The sequence below is a fragment of the Cnephaeus nilssonii genome (genome assembly GCF_951640355.1).
Source record: "Cnephaeus nilssonii genome assembly, chromosome: 6".
NCBI lineage: Eukaryota > Metazoa > Chordata > Mammalia > Chiroptera > Vespertilionidae > Cnephaeus > Cnephaeus nilssonii.
In genome coordinates, this window is record NC_137077.1 from 75,026,934 (window position 1) to 75,052,776 (window position 25,843).

Here is a 25,843-nt window from a genome sequence, read left to right on the forward strand (position 1 = left end):
AGGCTATTTTATATCTAAAAAAATTTTTTAGGATGAGAGATATTAAGTCCTAATATTAAAAAGCATGAGATATACAAAACAAAATTACAAGAAACAGGTTCCAGACATTTATCAATATTTTAAAAATATACTAACATAAATTCTTGACTAATTATTAGTAATAATGTATGCATTTTGGTGATTTGTTTTTAGAATTAAAGTTCTGCACAGAGTAGCAAAATAAAAAAAAAATATTAGTTTTTAAATCTTAATTCTGGAGCTGGTTATTTTTCTATATAATGAGCATAACACTTTTTTATACATTTCCATAATAATTTTAAAAGTATATAATATATAAATACATTAATTTCTTCAAAAATTTCCATACTCCTAATACCTGGGAAGTATATTATATAATTTACTTATAATAATCTAACTTCTTTTCACTTTTAAAAAATTCAAACTAGGATGAAAGTCACATTTCCTTAAAGATTTTTCATTTTGTTAATTTAGTATGGTTGGCCAAAAAATAAGTGTAAATAGCTTAGCTATTATAAGGGACTAATTAGATAAATTTTGAAAATTAGATACAACTCTAGCTGTTAAATATGGAAAGATCTGAAAGAGCTATTATGTTTGGTTAAATAAAAAGGAAGAAGAGTGAGAGAAAAAATATTTATTATTAAATATAAATAAATATAGATATACATTTTTATAAGTGTAGAGTACATTTTGAGTACTTTTGATGTATAAGTACTTTGATGTATAAATAACTTAATAAGTATAGAGTAGTCTTCTCTGTATAATGAATCCATATGGAGAGCTGCCAATATTTTAAAAGAAGAGATCCTCATGAGTGTATATGAATGGGGAAAACAACTGAGTTCCTGGCAAATGTTACTTAATAAATATTTAGATAAAATAATGAAATCAATTAATTAATTAATAAGGAACTTTACTTCTATTTCTAGAATGTAGAAATATCATTAAAAATAATTATTGTGTCAATAGCTAATGATACTAAATCACTACTTAATTTTAAGCATTATATGACCAATCCTTTAGAATAGAGTTAATATGCAAATGGTCGTAGCGCCCTCACGCCCTCCCACCCTCACGCCAGGGCCGGGGGACCTGAGGCTGTGCCCCCTGCCCAGCGGGGCTTGACAGGGGTAGGACTGGCTGGGTCTGGGTCTCACATGATTTCAAGGCGTGCGCGGGTGGGTGCAGCATGCCCTGGACTCTGACAGGAGGGAGATTTCATATACATTTTACTAATTTTCTTTCATCTCTGACACTTCTATTATAGAGAAAGTGCAAATAGCAATATTAAAATATTTTCTCTAAGTAATTCCCTGTTAATGTGCATGAATTTTGTGCACTGGGCCACTCGTATCTATAATAATAAAAGGGTAATATGCTAATTATACCAGACATCCTTCCGGATGAAGCCAGGGCCAGAGGGAAGCCCGTGTCCCGGGTGCCAGAGGGAAGCCGGTGCCGACAGCCAGGGGAAGGAAGGCCTACTTTTGCACAAATCTTGTGCATTGGGGCCTCTAGTATAATATAAAAGTATGTCATTATAAATGCCAAATTTTTATCTATATTTTGTCTGCATCTATGTGATCATGATTTGTCCCTCTTAATTAAGATGTTGAATTATATTCATTGAATTATAAACATTGAAATAATGCTTTTAAAATTTTAATTTTACATTTTTAAATTATTTAAATTTAATTTAAAATTATTCTGGCCTTGCCCTGGCTGGTGGTTTCTCAGTGTTCAGATCTTCAGCCAGAGCACACAAAAGGGTTGCAGGTTTGATTCCTGGTCAAAGGCACATACCTGGGCTCCAGGCCCCAATAAGGGCGCATGAGCGAGGCAACCAATTGATGTGTCTCACATCAATGTTTCTCTCTTTCCCACTCCTTCCTTTCCACTCTCTCTTAAAAAAAAAAAAAAATTAATGGAAAAAATGTACTCAGGTGAGAATTAATCAAAAATAATTTTTTTTTCTGGCCGCATGTGTCAGACAGAGATGTTCTCCATGTTCATGTGATTTGCTTCTAACTAAACAGATTATGGTAAAGGCAACTGGATGTCATTTCCACATTACATACATATGTGTATATAATATGTGTGTACACTTACACATGCACATAGCCTAGCCTACTCCTTGATTGCAGTCAGTTAAACCCTGAGTAGAGGACCCACCTAAGCTATTCCCATATTCCTGGTCCACAGATAGATAATAAGTGTATTGCTTTAAGCCTGAAAGTTTGTGGTAATTTGTTACACAGCAATAGAAAACTACTACAACTTATAAAATAACTTGGAAAGTCCTTCTTCTTTTTAACTGACTTTTAGGAATTTTAATGGTATAATTCCTTAAATAATTATAGTGTTCACTAGAGTTTTCTTTGTGAGAATATTTTTAATTGAAGATTCCATTTCTATAATGTGAAATTACAGTATTTGCATTTTTTATGTCTTGTGTCAACTTGGTTAAAGTGTGTTTTCCTAGGAATTTCTCTATTGCATCTACAGTTTAAATTAATCAGCATAAATTGTATTCAAATTATTTTATTTTTTAATGTATTTACAGCGTCTCACTTGTTTATCAACCCACCAGAGAATTATCAATATTTTTACATCAACTTTCAGATTTGTTTATACTCTATATTAAGTATTTCTACTCTATTAATTTTTGCTATTAATTTCATTATTTCCTCCTTTCTATATATCCCAGGTTTTATTTGTTCTTCTATTTCCTAGCTTCTTGAAATAAGTGCTTAGATAATCAAATTTTAGAATATTTTTTTCAACTATATAGATGAATGCCATAAATTTTCTCTAAGAGGACTATAACTAGTGAGTTACAATGTTTAGTATATAAATATCATTGAATTCAATTTTTTTTAATTTTTTAGTTTGAATTCTCTGACCAATGAGTTAATTAGACATATATGCCATATTTTTCAAAAAATTCAGTATTTTATATTTATCATATTATAAAGTTTCATTTTTTGCATTGATTTCTAGCTGGATTCTGCTATTGTAAGAAAACACATTCTACATCATTTCAATTCTTTGAAATTTGTTGAGTCTTCCCGTATGATGCACATTTGTCGATTATGGGAAATAAGTGCAGGATTCTCTATATATCACTGAGGACAAGTTTGTTTATCACATTGGTAAAATTATCATCATCTTTACAAATTCATTTTTTTGTTCAGTCATGTGCTGAGAGAAATATTAACATGCTCCACCATGTTTTCATTCTCCTTTTACGTCTGTTGATTTTTGTTTTCTACATTTTAAAGTGTTTATCAGGTGCATAAGCATTTAACATTTCTATCTTACTGGTATACCAATTTTTATACCTAAGTATCTTATTTTTTATATTTGGTTCTTTATTGTTATTATTTGATTAAAAATCATATTATATGATATACTAGAGGCCTGGTGCACAAAATTCATGCACGGGGGTGGGGGGGTGTCCCTCAGACCAACCTGAACCCTTTCAAATCTGGAACCCCTCGGGGGACATCCCTCTCACAACCTGGGACTGCTGGCTCCCAACCACTTGCCTGCCTGCCAGCCTGATCACCCCCTAACCACTCCCCTGCCAGCCTGATCAATGCCTAAATGCTCCCCTGCCAACCTGGTCGCCCCTAAGTGCCCTCCCCTGCCAACCTGGTAGCCCTTAAGTTCCCTCCCCTGCCGGCCTGATTGCCCCTAACGGCCTCTGCCTCGATCCCCACCACCATAGCTTTGTCCGAAAGAATATCCGGATGAATGTCCAAAAGATATCTGGTCTAATTAGCATATTACCCTTTTATTAATATAGATAACATATATGCCCCTAAAAAGTTATATTATTTTACACACTTTAAATTATACAGTACATATTCAACCTCTTTTACCCTGTTTGTTTGTTATTTTCTAAATATATCTTATTGATTTTTTTCATGGAGAGGAAGGGAGAGAAATAGAGAGTTAGAAACATCGATGAAAGAGAAACATCAATCAGCTGCCTCCTGCACACCCCCAAATGGGGATGTGCCCGCAACCAAGGTACATGCCCTTGACTGGAATCCACAGGCCGATGCTCTATCCTTTGAGCCAAACTGGTTAGCCTCCCCGCCACTTTTTTTTTTTCTTTTTAGGTTATCCACATTTGTAGATATGGCATTAATTCATTTTTCCATTGATTTTTAGAGAAAGTGGAAGGGAGAGGGATATAGAGAGAGAAACATCGATGTAAGAAACATCCCTTCAATTGGCTTCCTTAGGAGCCCTGACCAGGGATCCAACTTGAAACCCAGGTATGTGCCAGGTATGTTCCCTGACCTGGAATCGAACCTGCAACCTTTCTGTGCACAGGACCATGCTCACACTCAACAAACCTATCCACTTCAGCCTGGCTGTTATACAATTTCTGGAATTTTATTTCAATTAATTCTTGCAGAGTCTGTGGTTTAGGTAATATTCACATTTTGCTGATGAGAAAAAACAAACAAACAAAAAAACCCTCTTCGTTTTGAGACATTATCCTTCCCTCATTGCTGCGTTTTCCTGCCAGCCCTAGAAAGGCTCTTGACAGCGGTTTCACTGGGTATCCAGAGTCAGAAGCATTCTCCTCACCACTACCCTCTCCAAAGCCTCCTCTGCACTGGTACTGAGGCTGTCCTGGAGGGCACAGAGGCTAGGTAATGGAGACAATGACAGGATTTGGACCACTGGAGCCACTGTATCCGCTTCTCCTCTCTCAGCCTTTCTCCACCATGCTGGAGAAGGCGGGGCCAGCAACTTCCAGCAGCACTGAGCTTCCAGATAGGCCAAGGTTTGCAGTGCTAGCTCTTTGGACACTGGAAGTGCCGCAGTCTCTCCCTCTATAGAGCCGCTGTCACCCCCGAGGTTATAGGGTCCCCTAAAGTCCTCTGCATGCCTCCCATCTGTAGCAAACATGGCAGTGGACTCTGTGATGGAACTGCTATTTTTAGATACTTTTAAACACCCCAGCACTGAGGTAAGACTTTGCTTCTTGATTCTGACTCTGCTTCTTGACTGTGGGACGTGTACAAAAAATCCTTAGGCATGCTTCAACTTTCCTCCTGCCGGTGGCCTTAAATTCTGCACATACACACCCCCTCCCCCCAGCTGGGTGTGGGCACCACGTCTGCCGGAGAACATCGGTGGCCAGGACATTTCTCTGCGTTATCTTAGGCTCCTGCGTCTTTGGTTGAGTTGGCTGTTCTGCTTGCTTTGCTCCCCTGCCCCCTTACCCCTGTCAACTTTGGGCCTTGAAAATATCTTGGTTCTCAGGTTTAGCTCAGGTGGTGTTTGGGAGGGTCACAGACTGCCTGTGTTTGACAGCAGTTCCGGAGACCGAGCAGGTCACGATGGCTATGTGATTTCTAAATCCCTCCTCCCAGGTCCTTTTTCTAACGGGAGTTAGGTTGTCCAAATGTGACACCCATTAGGACATGACATATTTGCACAGAACGGCTTTTGCGTGGAGGATACCTGCAAGGGGGGGAATCAGCGGTGAAAGGAACCAATGGTGGATTTGGAACCCCCAGACAGGGAACCTCGTTCACTCCCCACATGTCTCCCCACTGCACTCCCTGCATGTCTCCCTCAGCGGCCGGCCTGGACATGCAGGAGGCTTGGCTTCCTTCATTGCCCGGCGATGAAGGAAGCTAAGCCTCCCGCCTGCTCCACTGACTTGGTAGCTCCGGCTGATGCTGCCATTTTTGTGGCTGTGGACGCCGCCATATTTGTGGCTGTGGGCGCTTCCATTTTGTCACGGAGTGACGGTTAATTTGCATATTACCCTTTCATTAGATAGGATATTTTCTATCACTTTAGTATAAACCTTTCTTATTTCTTATATTTTAGACTTCTTTTATAAGCTATGTATAAATTTTAGAAATTTATTTGGACAATCATTACCTCACATTGACTATTTCTTCCCACTTATATTTAATGCAATTGCTTATATACTTCTCTTTCAAAGTTAGAATAATATTGTTGGTTGTAATGTCAAATTTTAGTTAGTTTCCTTGTCTTTTAGAAAATGGTGACGTAAATTAAATAAAACCCAGTGTTTTTGGGTAGGCCTACGAACAGGGCTTTGTTTTTATTATTGCAGAAAGAGTTATTTGCAGAAGAAAAACAGTCATTCATGTGTATTACACATTTTAATCTGTGATAAAGAAAAGTAAAAATAGAGAAAATAGATAGCATTACCATAAAACACATCATACTCCAGTAAAAATATAAATGGTTCCCATGAGTAAAATGTAAGAATATATAGAGAATTTATATAGCCAGAAGATTATTTAGGTCAGGTACCTTGGTGAACTTTTATGGCCAAATATTAAATTTTTAATATTATAACTCTTTCTACTATTCCTATAATATTTATAACTTTGAAAGCACTTCAATTGTTTCAAATATCTTTTTGAAAAATAATTTAATAGCCTATCATAAAATCTTTAGGTCATATCCTTATGTGGTGTTCTTAAATCAACACAGATTTTAATTGAAAGTAGGAGTTCTGCAGAATCTCAACTTTACTTTATTATGAATATACTAAAAGCCTGGTGCATGAAATTTGTGCACAGGAGGGGGGTGTCCCTCAGCCCAGCCTGCACCCTCTCCTTTCTAGGACCCCTTTAGGGATGTCCGACTGCCCGTTTAGGCCCGATCCTGGTACGATCAGGCCTAAATGGGCAGTCGGACATCCCTCTCACAATCCAGGACTGCTGGCTCCCAACTGCTTGCCTGCCTGCCTTCCTGATTGCTCCTAACCACTTCTGCCAGCCAGCCTGATCACCCCCTAACCACTCCCCTGCCAGCCTGATTGATGCCTAACTGCTCCTCTGCCAGCCTGATTGCCCCTAACTGCCCTACCCTGCTGGCCTGGTCCCTCCCAACTGCCCTCCCCTGCAGGCCTGGGTCCCCCCCAACTGCCCTTCCCTGCAGGCCCGGTCGCCCCCAACTTTCCTCCTCTGCCAGCCTGGTCACCCCTAACTGCCCTCCTCTGCAGGCTTGATCGCCCCCAACTGCCCTTCCTTGCAGGCCTGGTCCTTCCCAACTGCACTCCCCTGTTGGCCTGATCGCCCACAACTGCCCTCCCTTGCAGACCTGGTCCCTCCCAACAGCCCTCCCCTGCTGGCCATCTTGTGGCGGCCAACTTGTGTCCACATGAGGGCATCTTGTGTGTTGGAGTGATGGTCAATTTGCATATTACTCTTTTATTAGATAGGATAGAGACCTGGTACATGGGTGGGGGCTTCCTGGTTTTCCCTGAAGGGGTGTCCCAGATCAGGATGGGTGTTCCCTTGGGGTGTGGGGTGGCCTGGGTGAGGGACCTGTGGTGGTTTGCAAGCTGGCCACGCCCCATGGCGACCCAAGCAGAGGCCCTGGTATCTGGGATTTATTTATCTTCTATAATTGAAACTTTATAGCCTTTAGCGGAGGCCAGGGCAGGCCAGGAAGCTTGGCTTCCTCCATTGCCGGGGGCAACCCAAGCCTCCTGCTCTCTCCAGCTCTGTGGCTGCTGCCATTTTTGTTGGGATTTATTTATCTTCTATAATTGAAACTTTGTAGCCTTGAGTGGAGTCCAGGGCCGGCCAGGGTGTGCAAGAAGCTTGGCTTCCTCCATTGCCAGGGAAACCCAAGCCTCCTGCTCGCTCTGTGGCCACAGCCATCTTGGTTGGGTTAATTTGCATACTTGCTCCTGATTGGCTGGTGGGCGTGGCTTGTGAGTGTAGCAGAGGTACGGTCAATTTGCATATTACTCTTTTATTAGGTAGGATAATCAGATTCCTTTTTAAAGGCTCTGTAGTGCAAGCATATCAAACTCAAAGGCTAACATGGGACAAATAAACAAGGTTTAAGTTATTGGGCCACAAAAAAAATAAAAGCTTCAATTTTCATAGAACCATAGGTTTATTTCGATAGAGACATGCTGAACCCAAAGGGCTGAAGTAAATGAGTAATCATTAACATAAAATAATAAAACATTTTAATAAAAATTAATATCTTTTCTTGAACATTAACTTATCAGACACTGAATAACTGCACAAATTAATAAGTGTAACGCAAATAAACCTATTTTTCTTGTTCTCCAAAAACAAAATATTTCCCGTTGCACACACCAAACAAGTCAGTCCAAGACTAATGACGTGACAATCGGCTGCTAAAATATTTGCTGCTAGTATTAGTGGAGAGAAATGGTGCATCTGTGGGTAAGGCACATAAGGGAAATGAATGCAACATGATTATAGTAATCAGTCATTAGCAAACTTTGTAGTTCGTTATTAATAATTATATATAACAGGATATTATAAAAATTAAGTTACAAAATTTTTATTAAAATGTTTCTTAATACTGTTATGTTGGCTGGGCCGCAAAAATATTCATTGTGGGCCACATGTGGCCCGAGGGCCGTGAGTTTGACATGCTTGCTGTAATGGTTATGAGTAATGTAAAGTGGGGGGGGGGGGGAAGAGAGAGAGAGAGAGAGAGAGACTATGCATGCAATTTCAGGCATATACATTTTGCTGTTTCATGTTTCCCGACAGTAAGCATTTGAAACAGACAATCTAGTTACTGAGAGGTCACTAGAGCAAGTTGTTTTCCTTCCAGATAAGTGTTCCTTCCCAGAGACATAAGTTCCTGGGTAGAGTTAGAGGGCAAGAAAGCCCTAATGCTGCCTCCTCTGGAAGCCTAATGAGGAGAAAGGGGAGGATCCCAAGCCAAAGAAGGTTGTAGTTTCTTACCCACCCAAACTATGATTAATAAATAAATAATGGCAAAAAGAAGGAAAATTCTCAGAAAATTTTCTCATCTTGCCAAAGGAGATGGAGCATCAATTATCTCATTGGGATCCCTGAGAAGGCAACAGCAGCAGCCCTGGATCTGTGGATGTCCTACTGCTACAGGCCATGCTGGAAGGGCCCATTAGAGGGCCAGCTGGGTGCAAGCATCCCCAGCAGCCTAAACTCATTGAGGCTTAGGAATAGGTGTTTAGCTGTTAAGCGGCCCAAATAGAAGTTGTCTGGGGCTTATTAAGGAAAATATACACTGAGTGGCCAGATTATTATGATCTCTGAAGGCATAATAATCTGGCCAATAAGTGTGTGTGTGTGTGTGTGTGTGTGTGTGTGTGTGTACACCCATGACCTGCCTGCTGGTCAAACTCCTGGTTGAGGGGACAATTTGCATATTAGCCTTTTATTATATAGGATATACACTGAGTGGCCAGATTATTATGCATTCAGAGATCACAATAATAAGGCCACTCAGTATATATACTAGAGGCCCAGTGCATGAAAATTGATGCATTGGAGGGGTGGGGTCCCTCAGCCCGGCCTGCCCCCTCTCACAGTCCAGGAGCCCTCAGGGGCGGGATACAACCCGGCAATCAGGGGAAGGCAACGCCCCATCACACCTCTGCTGCTGCCACTGCCAGCAGCACAAGCCTCGGCCATCCCTGGTTACCTGAGTTTCAGGTGGCCCTGGGCGGCTGGGCAGCCACCATCTGAGGCTTGCCTGCACCTCGGGCCAGCCCTGGGTGGCTGGGGTGGCTGAGGGGACTGAAGGACTTCGGAGGAAGGCGTGCAGAGCAGCTAGGCCTGCCTGAGGGCGGCCCCAGCCTTGCTGTGTGCCTGCCACCCCGATGGGGCTGAGGGAACTGGGCACTGCCATCTTGTGGCTGTGAGAGCTGCCATCTTTGAGGGTGGGGCAGTCAATTAGCATAGTCCCTTCTTATTGGCTGTGGGTGCCGCCATCTTTGAGGGTGGGGCAGTCAATTAGCATAGTCTCTTCTTATTTGCTGTGGGTGCCACCATCTTTGTGACGGCATGAGGGTCAATTAGCATATTTCCTCTTTATTAGATAGGATACTTTTAAAAATATATCTAAAAACCAGTTTAAATTTTATAGTCTAAATAACTTTGGCAATTAAATTTAAACAAACATACTGTAAATAAGTGGCAGCAGCCAGCTTTATTACAGCCAGCTTTATTAGTTGCCAAAGCCTACAGAATTGTACTATTGGATAGCAGGGGAAGAAAGACTCTTGATTTCCTTTTATTCAAAATAAACATTTTAATTTGATGCAGATTCATTCAAGGCCTGGTTCAACATTCACCTTTTAAAATAAGTCTTCCCAGAAAATAAAAATAAAATCTCCCCCAATATAATTATCATCATTATTTCCCTATAACACAAAAGTAATTATTTACCTACATACCTTTTTTTACACTTATGAACTCATGTTTTTTAAAGAAACAATTGTTACCCAGTTAGAGGGCAAATATTTATAGCACTGAGTTATATTTTATTTTTTCTAAAGTATCCAGAATATTGTGCTGAGTACACAATAGGCAAATAAACCTTCAATTTTACTTTATGTTTTTCACGTTAATGAGCAATTTTATGTATAAAGCTGTGTTCATCTATCCTTTTTTCTCATAAACATCCCATATTATATGCATCTTTGATCAAGAATAAAAATAGTCCCACTTTATTGTGTTAGATAAGAACAGTCTAATTAGAAAATGTCCTTTTGTTTAGTCAAGGACTTAAGAAACTAAAATATCCTTTTTTTAAAGAAGAAATACATGAAAATATATATGTGCTCATAAAGGCCTGGTGCACAAAATTTGTGCACTGGGGGGGGGGGGGGGCTGCTTGTCCTCAGCCCAGCCTGCACCCTCTCCAAACTGGGACATCCCTCTCACAATCCAGGACTGCTGACTCCCAACCACTTGCCTGCCTGCCTGCCTGATTGCTCCTAACTGCTTCTGCCTGTCAGCCTGATCACCCCTAACCAATCCCCTGCCAACCTGATCGACGCCTAACTGCTCCCCTGACAGCCCGATCGCCCCCAACTGCCCTCCCATGCAGGCCTGGTTGCCCTCAACTGTCCTCCCCTGCAGGCCTGGTCGGCCCCAACTGTCCTCCCCTGCAGGCCTGGCCCCACCCAAAGGCCCTCCCCTGCAGGGCTGGTCTCCCCTAACTGCCCTCCCCTGCAGGCTTGGGTCCCCCCAACTTCCCTCCCCTGCAGGCCTGGTCGCCCCTAACTGCCCTCCCCTGCTGGCCTGACTGCCCACAACTGCCCTCCCCTGCCAGCCATCTTGTGGCAGCCATCTTGTGCAATGGATTGATGGTTAATTTGCATATTACCTATTATATAGGATATATGTTTTATATAGATTTATGTGTTTGTATATGCTATGTTAAGTATATGTGTACATATACAAATGAATCTTTATATAATAAAATTAAACAGAAATAGAAAAGAAGGTTGAAAAAAAGAACAAAATACAAGTATGAACAATATCTGTAGTTGAAAGTATATTATTATTTTGGCCTAAATTATGATAGATATTTAGGGGAGCAAAGAGAGGCAAATTAAAATAATTCACATTACACTTTAAATTATATAATCAGGAAACTAAGTATAGCTTAATATATATTTCAATGTTTTAGTATTAACAAAATTAATATATCTTTGCAATAATACAAGTTTCTGATTTATTTTATTTGTCTTTTTTCATTAACATATTGGTTTTCCTTAAAAAATTTTTTCAAGTACCTTTGACATTAACTGTAATGACAAGTAAATCTATTTCCAGTAAGGAGTTGTTTTATTACTCTGAGCTTCCCAAATAACTTCACCAATACTGAAAAAAATTCTAAAATGTTTCCTATCATATTAACCACCAGTGAAACAATATGCTGGAAGATATAAAAATGCTTCCCATATTCATTGCTATTCTAAACCCAATTTTCAAGTGTTAGCCTGTAAATTCACATATTTTGCCAGGCCAGTGCTGCTTAGTGGTTGAGCATCAGTCCATGAACCAGGAGGTCACCAGTGTGATTCCTGGTCAGGGCACATGCCACAAGCTAGATCCCCAATGAGGAATGGGCATGCAGCAGGGCAGGTGATGAATGTTTCTCTCTCATCAATGTTTCTATCACTCTATCTCTCTCCCTTCATCTCTCTAAAATCCATAAAAACATATTTTTTAAAAATCACATATCTTGCTCACTTTCATATTTAGCATAATTTAATTTTTAATATAGAAACCCACATTCTAATGTGCCCTCTGATTAAGTAGTTCAATTGTGTTGAACTATAGATGTTTAAACAGTTCTAATCAGTAATGCACTAATGAGTAGGAAATTACCAATCATGGAGATCTTTGGGTGCCACATATACTAAGCATCACATCTCTCTCATGATAAAATTCCTGCATATGAACAATCTTTCATTATTTTGACTAGATATTCATGTTACCAACATTTTAAATGCCTATTCTGATACATTGAAATATTAATAAATAGATTAATTAAAATGTTGTTGATTTCTTTCTTTCCTATCCCCTAGCCTCACTAGCATATAGAAACATCTGACTCAATTTTATTCATGTCCTCAAACTCCAACGGATACACATTAATTTATTTCTGCCCTCATATCTATTCCATGGAATCACATGCTGATTTAGCTGCTGAATAAATATCCAAATTCAGAGACCATCTATGAGTCCTTGCTTTGGGTCCGCCCTCATTTGGCTCTGGAGAAGGACAACGTTGTCTCTCACAAGTAAAAACCCTGCACAACTTCCCTACAAGCTGAAATTCTGCTAATGAGACCCTTCTGGTCTTGTTTTAGAGAGACTAAATGTGATGCTTTACACTTGCTGGACTATAGCTACTGCAGTTAAGTCTGTAGTGAGTATGTCTAGCACTTCTCCATAGAACATGGGGATACTTATTACCAATGTAAGAATGTTTTGTGTCTTTAAATAAAATTATGAATCAACAATGGAAGTTCCATTTCACACCTATTACTCTCTTATTTATTGAAGTTTGCAATAGCTCACCCACATTTTTTCTGTCTGAAGACTTATTAGTATTATCAAGCTTGGTTCATTTATTTGCTCATTAAACATTTATTTAAGGCCTACTATGTGCCAAACATGTGCAGAGCATTGAGGATGCAGCTATAAGCCAGACAGAATTTCCTGCTTTCAAGAGGCTAAGACCTAGTTATATTGAACATGATGAATAAAGAAGACATACAACATTCAAACACTTTCCCCTATTTCACCTATGGTTTACCTAGTTTCCTCACAATCCATCATGCTAGGTAAATTTTCTCCATATTCCTTAAACATCTGATTCCATCATCTCCCCTGTCACTGTCAGCTAATTCACTTTTTAAAAAACTTGTGGGGAAAATAGAAGCCATTAAATGGAAACTCTCAACTTTGTAAGATCCCTACCTACAAATATGTTTGCATCAGCTTCCATCCTTTTTTCTACTCTCATTTCAAATTTGAAGAGACATTGCTCTTTCTATATGACATGCCCTGGAGTCCATTCTTTTTGGCCCTAATTCTCCTCCCTCTTTATGTGCTTTCCACATATTTCAACACACTCAAATTTTCTCTTTTTAAAATAATTGTCTCACAACCTCATGTTCTTTCATTATTCCCTCCCACTTCTTTCATAATTAAGCACTTTGAAATTGTTTTCTATGGCCACTGAATCCAATTATTATCTTCCATTTAATCTTTCAGGCCACTGGAAATTTGATTGCACCTGAATTACTCCACTAAAATTACTTTCACCAAATCACCCTCTATCTTCTTGCTGCTAAATTTCAATGAGTAATTTGTCCTTGAATTCTCAACATCATGAAACTGCTAATAAATCATTTTTGCCACCCTTTTTTGACCTTGGCATTCATGATTCCACATCTTCCTGGTGTTCCTTCCTTGTATCCATCTCTGTATTATCTTTTTTTGAGGCATGCACTTGTTCCGATCTTTCCCTTTCTTCTGATTTTTATTCAACGCTTTTATTTTTCTCAGAGAAGAACTCTCTTATCTTCCCACACAGAGTACATTTGGAGGGTGGGGGTTGATTTCATCAACTCCAATAGCTCCAATTCACTACTGAATATGTCCAAAGAAAAGGCTATAAATGAGATATCACCTGTAAATTCCAAAAGCATTTATGTATTGCCAAATTAGTCAGCTCAATTTAATGTGTCCAAAACTGAACTCATCATCACCCTTCCAAAAATTCTGTAGCTCATGGGATTCTTATTTCTAGTTATGATGACTCCAGCCACTCAGTTGTCAAACTAGAGAGTTCAAATTCAGCCTTGACTTCGCAATAAGCTTCATTCTTCTCCCTCCAAACAACCTGCAATTCTTGTGTATTCATTATATCCTTAACATCTCATGAATCAGTCCATTCCTCTCCATTCTCACTGTCACTGTAGAGGCTTATATTAATAACTTAGTGTTTTACTCAAAATAAAATGGTGACTTTCTCCTGAGATATTACCCTCAGTTCATTTTATAATATAGTGGGATAGACACTCTAAAAAGTTACCATAATCATTTTCATCATCTCTGCTTTGCATGACTGTAAGAGTCTTTTCACTGGTCTCCCTACTTTAGCCTTTTCTCTAACTCACTCTCTAACCAGAGCCAAGAAAATGTTTCTAAAGGAGAGAGCTGATTAAATGATTCACCTGTTTAAAAATTGTAATGGGTCCTCATGATCCTTAATATAGAATTCAAATTCCTTCCATGAAATGTCTTATTTCTTGCCCTGACAACCTCCAACTTCCTATCCTCTACCTTATTTCTTCATCTATCCACACTAAGTTATTTTCTCATTTTTTGACCTATGCAGACACTATTTGCTCTGTTTAAAATACCATGCACCACCTTTCTCAGCTGGCAAACTCCAACTCATCCTGCAATTATCAAGTTATTTCTTTTCCTTTACCTTCCTTGATTTTCCAGCCCCTTTTCATTCCCACCAATTGGATTACATAACCCTCTTACTTTTATCTAATCCTTTGATTACAATATATTGTAATTGGTTTTTACTAACCTCCCTACTTCACTATATTGCAAGATTCTGAAATATAAAACTGTATTTTGCCTTTGTATTTCCAAAACCAAACCAAATGTCTAGCACATAGTATACACTGAAATATACACCAAATTCAGACTAAAAATAGGAGAATAAAAGTAAGTAATATAGCAAAATAACATTCAGGTTAAAATATATCAAATTAGATCATGATTTAGATTCACCTCTTTTATTCCTTTATTCTTTGAAGCAGATGAATAGAACATTGGCATTTTTTTGAGTAATCAAATTAAAATCAGTTTTGGAGACTTTTAAATTTTAAAATCATCTACAATTTGAAAAATATATAACCTGGTCTAAACAGCATCTTCAGGAAATTAAATTTGTTTTCAATTCTGTGGAGTATTTATTCACATTGTTAAGAACCAACAGAAAGACCATTAAATTGAGAACAAAAAGTACAAAGTATGGAATGTACAATTCTGGCTCCTCAGTGGAAAATAATTAATAGAGATGTAGAATGTTCAAGACATTGTGCATATCAAACCCAAGGATAGGAATTAGATAGGGAATCACTTTTTAACCACACTTTAGAAATAAAGAGAACCATTAGCATTTGGATAAAGGAAACTTAGAACAATTAAAAAGTACCAAGTTTTGAAGGAAGCAAATTTATAGATCTTATTACTCCAAAGGTAAAAAATAGAAAGGAAAACAAGAGAACTGCATACCCCAAGTGGCAATCTTGCTGTAAATTCCAGATGAAGCAAGGAGATGAAATTAATTCAAACACCCATAAAAGCACTCTGAAATATCACATTCCCACCTTTCACCAATGTGTTCAGGAATTTTTCATGTTGTCTAAGATTTGGCCCACATTCCTCCTTATTAAATTTTGTCTCTATTAACCTTTAAAACAAATCAGAAATGATAAGAAAACAAATAGCTACTTAATAACCAGAATGTTTCTTAAACCAAATGAAACTCAGGTCCTCTGCCCATTTTTTATTGGATTTTTTGTTTTTAGTTGTTATATGAGTTCTTTACATATTTTGGATATCAGCCTCTCATTAGAGGTACTATTTGAAAATATTTTTCTCCCATTCAGGTAGTTGTCTTTTTTAATTTATTGATCGTATCTTGAAACATTTCTTCCAAGAAGACACAGAAAGAACAACAATACATGAAAATATACTCAATTCCGGAGAAACCAAGATGGCAGCATAGGTAAACACCTAAACTGCTGCCTTGCACAACAATTTCAAAACTACAACTAAAAAACAAAACGGACATCATCCAGAACCACAGGAAGGCTGGCTGAGTGGAAATTCTACAACTAGAAGGAAAGAGAAAAGCACACTGAGACACAGAGGAGCTGCATGAGGAAGAGGTACTGAGAGGCACGCACAGAGAGAAATGGCAACTGAGTGTGCGGCTGGCTTTCTCAAGTGGGAGGGAGACAAAAGCTCCTGACTATGCTGAACTCCAGTTCCGGGAGAGACTCTGGGACCCAGACCCATACAGGGTGAAACTGGACTGTCAGAAAAGAGAAAAGTACACTGAGACTCAGAGGAACTGTGGAAGGCAGAGGTACCGAGGAGCGCGTGCACAGAGAGGGCGGTCAACTGAGTACGTGGCTGGCTTTCTCAAGCGGGAGAGAGACAAAAGCTCCTGACTACGCTGAAATCCAGTTCTGGGCAAGACTCTGGGGACCCAGACTCATTCGGAGAGAAACTGGACTGTCTGGCAGCAGGCAGAACTCGAGGGTGGCTTTTTCTCAGAGGTGCTTGCAGCGATTACCACAGGACACTGAGACACAGGGGCCTATTAGGGCAGGGCTTATGGGAAACCAATGCTGTCTGCTCTGTCCTGAGACCCCGCCCCATCCAAGCTGAGCACAGAGGCTTTTGCAAGTCTTGTCTCATAAGGGTGTCTCCAGCACAGAAGTTCTCCCAGTGTAGACACAGCTGATCCTCACAGCCAATTGGCCTGGAGGTCAATTCCTCCCAGTGATACCAATAACAATCAAGGCTTAACTACAACAAGACTGTGCGCACAGCCCACAAAGGGGTGCACCAAGAGTGTCCACCTCAGGTAACTGGGGAGGCTGAGCCACTGGGCCCTATAGAACACCTAGCACACAAAGCCACTCTATCAACTCAGGGAAGCAGCCAAAATGCAGAGACAAAGAAACAGATCACAAATGTCACAAAAGCAAACAACTGGATATAGAGTTCAAAACCATGGTTATAAGGTTTTTCAAGAATTTTCTAGAAAAGGCCGATAAATTTAGCGAGACCCTCGAGAATATGAAAAAGGACCAACTAGAAATTAAGCATACACTGACTGAAATAAAAAATATTATACAGAGATCTAACAGCAGACTAGAGGATCGCAAGAATCAAGTCAAAGATATGAAATACAAAGAAGCAAAAAACACTCAACCAGAAAAGCAGAAAGAAAAAAGAATCCAAAAATATGAAGATAGTGTACGGAGCCTCTGGGACAACTTCGAGCGTACCAACATCCGAATTATGGGGGTGCCAGAAGAAGAGAGAGAGCAAGATACTGAAAACCTATTTGAAGAAATAATGATTGAAAACTTCCCCCACCTAGTGAAAGAAATAGACCTACAAGTCCAGGTAGCGCACAGAACTCCAAAAAAAAGGAATCCAAAGAGGACCACACCAAGACACATCATAATTAAAATGCCAAGGGCAAAAGACAAAGAGAGAATATTAAAAGCAGCAAGAGAAAAAGAGTTAGTTACCTACAAGGGAGCACCCATACGACTGTCAGCTGATTTCTCAATAGAAACTATGCAGGCCAGATGGGAGTGGCAAGCAATATTCAAAGTGATGAATAGCAAGAACCTACAACCAAGATTACTCTACCCAGCAAAGCTATCATTCAGAATTGAAGGGCAGATAAATAGCTTCACAGATAAGAAAAAGCTAAAGGAGTTCATCACCACCAAACCAGTATTATATGAAATGCTGAAAGGTATTCTTTAAGAAGAGGAAGAAGAAGGAAAAAGGTAAAGATAAATATTATGAACAACAAATACATATATATCAACAAGTGAATCTAAAAATCAAGTGAATAAAAAAATCTGATGAACAGAATAAACTGGTGAATATAATAGAATCAGAGGCATAGAAAGGAAGTGGACTGACAATTCTCGGGGGGGAAAGGGTGTGGGGGTGCGGTAAGAGACTGGACAAAAATCCTACACCTATGGATGAGGACAGTGGGGGGCAGGTAAGGGCAGAGGTTGGGGTGGGAAGTTAGTGGAGGGGAGCTATGGGGGAAAAAAGAAGAGCAATTGTAATAATCTGAACAATAAAGATTTATTAATGTATAAGGGAAATGCAAATCAAAGCCACAGTGAGATTCTACTTCATACCTGTTAGAATGGGTATAATCTGTTATCGAGTGTTGGAAGTTACAAGTGTTGGAGAGGCTATGGACAAAATGGGACCCTCATACTTTGCTGTTGGAAATGAAAATTGTACAGCCACTATGGAAAACAGTATAGAATTTCCTCAAAAAAATAAAAAAATAGAGCTACCATATGATTCAGCAATCCCTTTTCTGGGTATCTGCCTTAAAAACTGAAGACATCTATGAATAAAAATATATGTACCTCCTACGTTCACTGAAGCATTATTTATGGTGGCCAAGACATTGAATATCCTTTGTTGGATGATTGGATAAAGATGTGGTACATACATACAATGGAATTCTGCTTAGCCATAAGAAAAGATGAAATACTACCATTTGGGACAACGTGAATGGATCTTGAGAATATCATGCTAAGTGAAATAAGACAGACAGAAAAAGACAAGAACCTTATGATTTCACTCATGTAGAATATAAAACAAAAAACAACAAACAAACAAAATACTCATAATCACAGACAACAGTATGATGGTTACCAGAGTATGGGGTGGTGGGGAGACAGAAGAGATAAAGGGGGTCAAATATATTGTGATGAAAGGAGACTTGAATTTAGGTCATAAATACACAATGCAATATATAAATGATATATTATAGAGTTGCAGTTGAAACTTACATAATCTTATTTACCAATGTCACCCCAATACATTTAACAAAATTAAATTTAAAAAAAACTCCTTTCATTGTGTATGTTAGTCTGTTTGGGTCTACATGAATAAACATAATATTGGTGAACAAGCTGAGCTACTAAATCCCACCTTAAATCTTGCCCACAGTCTGGGAAAAATCCTGGCTCCTGTCCCGGGGCTGGCTAAAACCTCTATGTCACTGGCTCACTGGTCCAAGACAGGAAAACAATCTGTCACACTACTGGTTCTACATGGAACTGCATAGCCACAGCTCTCCAGATGCCAGGTACAGTTGAGTAAATGTTCAGACCTTGTACCCAGTGCTTCACTATCCAGAATCCTCTTGGCCATATGCAGCTAAGCTGCTTCTGAAAGGCTGGATGACAATCATGTGAAACACCCCTGGATAACTTATAGTTCACAAGATAATATTGTTAATATTTAAAATTTAAAACACTATGGCAATAATTTTTTAAAGTTCTATTTAGTAATATTTTACCCTTTAGATTTTAATTATCTATTTTCTTTCCCTCAATTTTTATATATAAATGTATACTGTTTTTATACTGAAGATTATTCTGTAATCCAATTTTTATAAATGAAAAACATGTCAAATCTAGAATATCTAATAGAATATTTCAAATAAAATTCTAAGTTAACATTTAACAGATAATATTGTTCTTACTGATAGAATTTATTTTCTATAATAACTATGTGATTTAGAAAAAATCTGCAAGTTCTTTTTTGCTGCAGCAACTAATTTCCAGGGTCTGAATTTAAAAACATGCTTTTTAAAATCCTTTTCAGAAGAAGACCATTAGAAAACTAGAATTGCCCCCCTGAAAACATGAATGACTGGTTCTTTCATTATTAGCATTAAAACTGAGACTAATTGAAGTTTTAAAATACCTACTTAGCCTTAATTAATGCAAACTATATTTCTGGAGTTCCTCAAATTTATTATTATTACTACACAAATTTATTTATAACATTTGCAAAATTTGACACAACTTTTATACCAGCTTGGTATTTTAAAAAGTGCAAAATTCACTTTTTTCTTATGCTTCAGGAGTAATATTTATGTCTACCCACAGAAAAATTTGCAATTTTTAAATATAACATTTAAAGATATATCTGGGATTTCATTATACTGGTAAAGAAGTAAGTCCACAGCTATGCATTCTTTCAGCACTTTATATATTCTGTTCAAGGAATGAAAAATCAGAGAACCTTCATTTTTTTTACCAATGAAAATTTCATCATAGAAAGGATTTAGAAATTCATTGTAAATATTTATACAAAAGACACAATTTTAAAAATGGATAATAGAGGTTTAAATGACTATTGCAAAGGCATTTTTAAAGAAAAAAATATGAAACTTCAAATAGATTTAGATCATATATAATTTAACCTGACTTCAGTTTTCTAACTTGGGGCAAAAATAATAGCTTCATTAAAAGCCTTATTTTTAAATGATTGAAGTAACTCCTAGAATACTATCATCATTTCAACTTCTTACTTAAGACTACTTTATATAAGCTTTAGGGGGGACTAAAAATTATTTCATTACATAGCTCCTGGTAATACACTCCAGCTCAGTCTAAACCATGGGAGACAATAAAGTTATGTGTACACTTACTACCCCGCCCCCAAATTGCCTAAACTCTTATGTACTCTGAAATATGCATTATGTTCTCCACTCTACAAACGTTATAAAGTAAGCACAACCATTTAATTTTAGTCATTCTAGGAAGCAGTATAAAATATCCATTATCATAGCAGGACATAGCAAAGAGAGAACCTGTATCTTCACAATATTATAAATTATGTCTAAAGAAAAAAAACATACATATGTGTAAACATACATACACATATGCACTTCACATTTAGTGAATGGGAATGAAGTTGGTTAAGTTTGAGTTCAGAACACCATCTTGCCTGCCTGTGACCTTTTCTTCTGAAAGGGGATTCCAATAATTAGGTTTTATGCTCACTTAATCATTTATGCTTGGAAAGATGTTTTTTGTGTGTTTTTGTTGTTGTTTTTATTGATTTCAGAGAGGAAGAGAGGGGGAGAAAGAGAAACATCAATGGTGAGAGAGAATCATTGATTGGCTGCCTCCTATGTCCCCTTGACTTGGGATCAAGCCCACAACCTGGATTCCTGACCAGGAATCAAACCTTGACTCCTGGTTCTTCATAGTTCAACACTCAACCACTGAACCACACTGGCCGGGCAGAAAGATGCTTTCTTGACAGGACATGATAAACCAAATTATTTTAACATGTAAATAATGGATAAGAGTTCTACCACTATTTGCTGAAGATAGGTGTTTAGTTTTGTTTTGAACAAGAGAAAAATCGTTTTAAAACTGATTAATCTTAATTGTATACTTCTTTCCAGAATCAATGCACAGGTAAGAAAGATGCATTAAAGGAAACACATTTATTTTTCTTTTCTTTTTTAAATCTTTTTTATTTATTTATCTTTATTGTTGAAAGTATTACAGATGTCCCCTTTGTTTGTGAAATGAGAGCCCAGTGCATGGGAGAACATATTTGGCAATGATACATCTGATAAAGGGTTAATATCCAAAATATATAAAGAATGCATACAACTTAACAAAAGGAAGACAAACTATCCAATTTAAAAATGGGCAAAGGACATAAATAGACACTCCTCCAAAGTGGTCATACAGAAAGCCAAGAGATATAAAAAAATAGTCAGTAATCATCCCAGAGATGCAAATTAAAGGGCAATGAGGTATCACCTCACATCTGTCAGAATGGCTATCATCAACAAATGACAAGTGCTGGTGAGGATGTGGAGAAAATGAAACCCTAGTACATTGCTGGTGGGAATGCAGACTGGTACAGCCACTGTGGAAAACAGTATGAAGTTTCCTCAAAAAATTAAAAATGGAACTCCCATTTGACCCAGTGATCCCACTTTTTAAAATCTTTATTGTTGAAAGTATTACATATGTCCCCTTCCCCTCCCCCCCCCCCCCCCCCCCCCGCTTTCACTCCTCCTAGCCCACCCCATTCTCCCACCCCAGGCCTTCACCACCCTATTGTCTGTGTCCATTGGTTATGCATATATGCATACAAGGTCTTGGGGTGATCTCTTCCCACCCACCCATCCACCCCCACCTTCCTTCTGAGATTCAACAGTGATCAATTTTGTTCATCAGTTTATTTTGTTCATTAGATTATGTACAAACACTATGCAAAAGACAGCAGGGTGAAATTATATCACATAAACAGTGACCTATACTACTTACATATAAAGTTGGCCCTAAATCCTGTCACAATATACTTCCTGTGCTGACTTACATTTCACCTTGTCTTACACTGAAATCTAATAGGTTCAGGAACTAAATATAAGCAACTATCTGAAAACAATACATTTTTTTAAATTCCTGCATTTTGATGAAGATTAGATAACATGAGACACATGAGAGAGAGAGAGACGGAAGAGAAAAGCTGCAACTAAAAGTTATCTTTTTAACAGCTCACTGGTGTTTTAATGTAATAATGTTCTTCACCTGGATGCCTACGTGCAGTCCAGCTAAAAACTGATAACTTTGGTTTCTGTTTGTTCCACATTAAATCTTACAATGCTAAGTAAAAAAGCAAATGGTGATAACGTTACTGCATTGACTGCTGAAATAAATTGAATCTTATTACTTTAGACATACAGCATGAGTTCATGTTTGTACTTCAAACATGAACTCACAGGAATGTTATATTAATTAATGTTTTCTGAAATCAGACATCACAGAAAAAAACAAAATGTTCCAAAACTAGACTACTGAGCAAAAATGATAATTTTCTCTCCCTGGCTCATTTCGCTCAGTGGTTACAAGGTCAGCCTGCACACCAAAGGATCAAAGGTTCAATTCCCATTCCTCTCACATCCTTTCACCTCTCTCTCCCTCCCTCCCTCTCTCCATTCCTCCCTCCCTTTCACTCTCTTTCTCAATGGAAAAAACAACAACAACAAAAACAACAAAATGATTTCTTTAAAACTTTTGAACACTTTTTTAAAATTTCTAGAGGCTTCCTAAGTAAAGTAGAAAAGAAACAGCAATATCACGAATCAATACTGTTGATTAAATAGGCTGAAAGAATAATTAGAAAATATATTGCAACCCAAATCATACACTCATATTTGGAAAGGTAAACTCTCAAGTTCCAAAAAATTTTAACTTTTGGTATAATCCTTTAACAGGACATAAAAACATTTACATATTCTAATGAAGCTTTTATTCTTATTTTTAGAGTCAATACATGGAGAAGAATTTTATGGGTTATTAAAACTTTTTAAAACACCAAATGACACCACAAGGCAAGTTCACACTTTTGTATTAGTTACTGCAATAGCTATATATTTCAAAAGTTACCTCTATGACCATTGTATGCAAGTGACCATCTGATGATCTGGTGTGTACATAATTCAATTCGTTAATAGTTAAATTTAATGAAGAAGCTAACTTACCGGTGGATCAGCCCCCTTAGAACCAGTCAGACCTCCTGTTAGGGATTCGATATCCTGAAAAGGGGAGAGGTGTTGATTGTAAAATGCTACTCAACAGCATGGAGAACTTCCCAGTCCCACAGTGTAATATTTTCTTTAAGCTACAAACTTAGGTAACTCAGCTACATTTGTTTTGTTTTTAGACCATCTTGCTATACAAATACTATACAAATAGCCTGTATCTAAAAATTTAGATTTGTTTCCATGTCTGTACAATCTGTAAAAACAAAAAATATAAATAGACGAAGTATTCCTGACTATACAAAAAAAGGCTCTAGGTGGGAGAGCAGATGTTTTGTTCTCTGAGGAGCTGAAGTAAATGCAGAAAGGAAATGAAAAAAAAATTAATGAAACTTCAATATAATATGTCATTTGCAAGAATACTAATCCCATGGAAAATGCTGAACTTACAGAAATGACTCAATCACCCATAGTTTATCTGTTATAAAATAGGGGTACAAGGGTAGAATAAAATAGGATTGCTTTTTCTTCCTCTTCTCCCTTTATCTTTCCTTTCCGTTCCCTTTACTAACAGGATGTGTAAGTAATTGATTTGATTCATCAACTATGTGTTTAACCTTATGTTCTGGCTAAGATTTTGTTGCAGTTCTCAGTTGGCCAGACAAGAACCAAGACTTTTAATCCAGCCCTGGATTTACATGCCTGGCCACCAGGAATGCGGAGGCTGATGGATTAGGTCTCAGAAACACCGGGATGATGCACACCCGAACACCCCTTGACCGGTTTCAGAACACTGGCCATCCTGTTCTGAGGACAGTAACGAAGACATTCATCAAGACCCAGGACCCCCACAGGGACTCAAATTTCAGATCACCAGAGCCCCCCTCTACACTCCTTACCCATACTCTCTTCCCCTGATTCCCCTATAAAAGGTTATTCCTAACAAGCTTAAGGGGAAGGTGGATGCTAGGGTTTTCACCCATCACCTTCCCAGAATTCCAGCATCTTATATTAAGCGCATTTATAATCTAATCCCTGTCTCTGCATGTTGGCTGGATAGTGATGGGTAGTAGCATGAGCACTGGACTCCGGTTTCATACATAGATGAAACTATAAACAGATACGGATAGATTAGCTATTCTTTTACAAGGATCATTTCTAATCTTGAACCAGTAACCACAGCGGATCATGCCTGCGTAGACTGATTGTCAGAGGTATTGCCAGTGGAGAACTGAGTGATGCTGTGACACACTGGACAGCATGCATAGTGCAGGGACAAGCAGAGCTCCGCCTGGTCATTGCAGGGCTTTGGTTCCAGGTTTTCTAATCACACGACTTTGCAAAAAGAAGCTAAACGTGCACAGTTTTAAGTAAAATCTCTCAGGATGTTAATGTTTGCAAGTGTTTTAATTTTAAAATCATGGTCCCACACCTCCAAAATGAAAAAGCAAACAAACAAAAACTGTCTGCTCAAAGCCTGTCAGTTAGGAGTTTGGGGTTATCTTGAAAAGTTACACTATTTGTTAAAAACTTTCTTTCGTGTGATCCTGGTCACTTCTTATATGTTTGCATCTCGTACATACAGGGTTGAGGAACCTGGGTGAATATTGTTGTATTAAAAAAATCAAATGAAAGATAATTGAATAAAGATAGAAAGAAGAAAATAGATACCTATGATCAGAGAAACAGCCAACACCTTGATATCATGAAGATTTATGTTACTAGTTCATTGGGACTTAATCACAACATTTCCCTGATTATCTCAAAAAAATCTTAACAAATATGGGGCTCAAATGAGCATGTGAAGAAAACACTGAAGGCAGGGGGGAAGGAAGGGATGGTGCAACGCAAGTTTCCATCTGGAGGAGCTGATTTTAAATGGGAACTCAGTGGGTGATGAATTTCTACATGCATATTTTATTAGGGCCATAAATGACAAGAAAATCGCAAGGGATGCTAGCCAAAAAAATTAAGTTGTCTTCTCAGTAATGGATATATTGTATATAATATGTTTTCCTATCCAGCATTCCTTTGGGGAACCCTCCTGCTCCCTGACTCTAGCTCCATAAAAAGGCTTATAAAAATTGCTTCAAATGTTGTAGGAGCCTGCCAGAGAATTAAGGCAATTTAGGTTCTGGAAGGTATAATGGTATAGTCTAAGTCCTCAATTTTATTGTTTGAGCGATGTTTGATACTAAATGTTCTCCCTGCCTTCAAATTTTAGATTGTTTCTGGCTCTCAAAACCTAAAAGATCCTAATTAATACTCCCGCATTGTTCTATTTTTAAAATGTTCCCCCTCTCCATCCTGTTAAAATTCTTTATTCCAATACCATGCACACTATAAACAA

The 25,843-nt window shown here is 38.1% G+C and overlaps 1 protein-coding gene across 2 annotated transcripts in view; it reads right to left on the minus strand.

The window, feature by feature from the left end:
- Positions 1–25,843, minus strand: part of PPFIA2 (PTPRF interacting protein alpha 2) — a 452,551-nt gene that overhangs the window by 347,623 nt on the left and 79,085 nt on the right. The window contains exon 3 of one of the 2 annotated variants that reach the window (XM_079775027.1): positions 23,494–23,547. In XM_079775027.1, coding sequence (XP_079631153.1) covers positions 23,494–23,547 — 54 coding nt within the window. Of the gene's footprint in view, positions 1–23,493; positions 23,548–25,843 lie in introns of those variants that run through there. The other variant, XM_079775026.1, reaches the window with a different exon arrangement.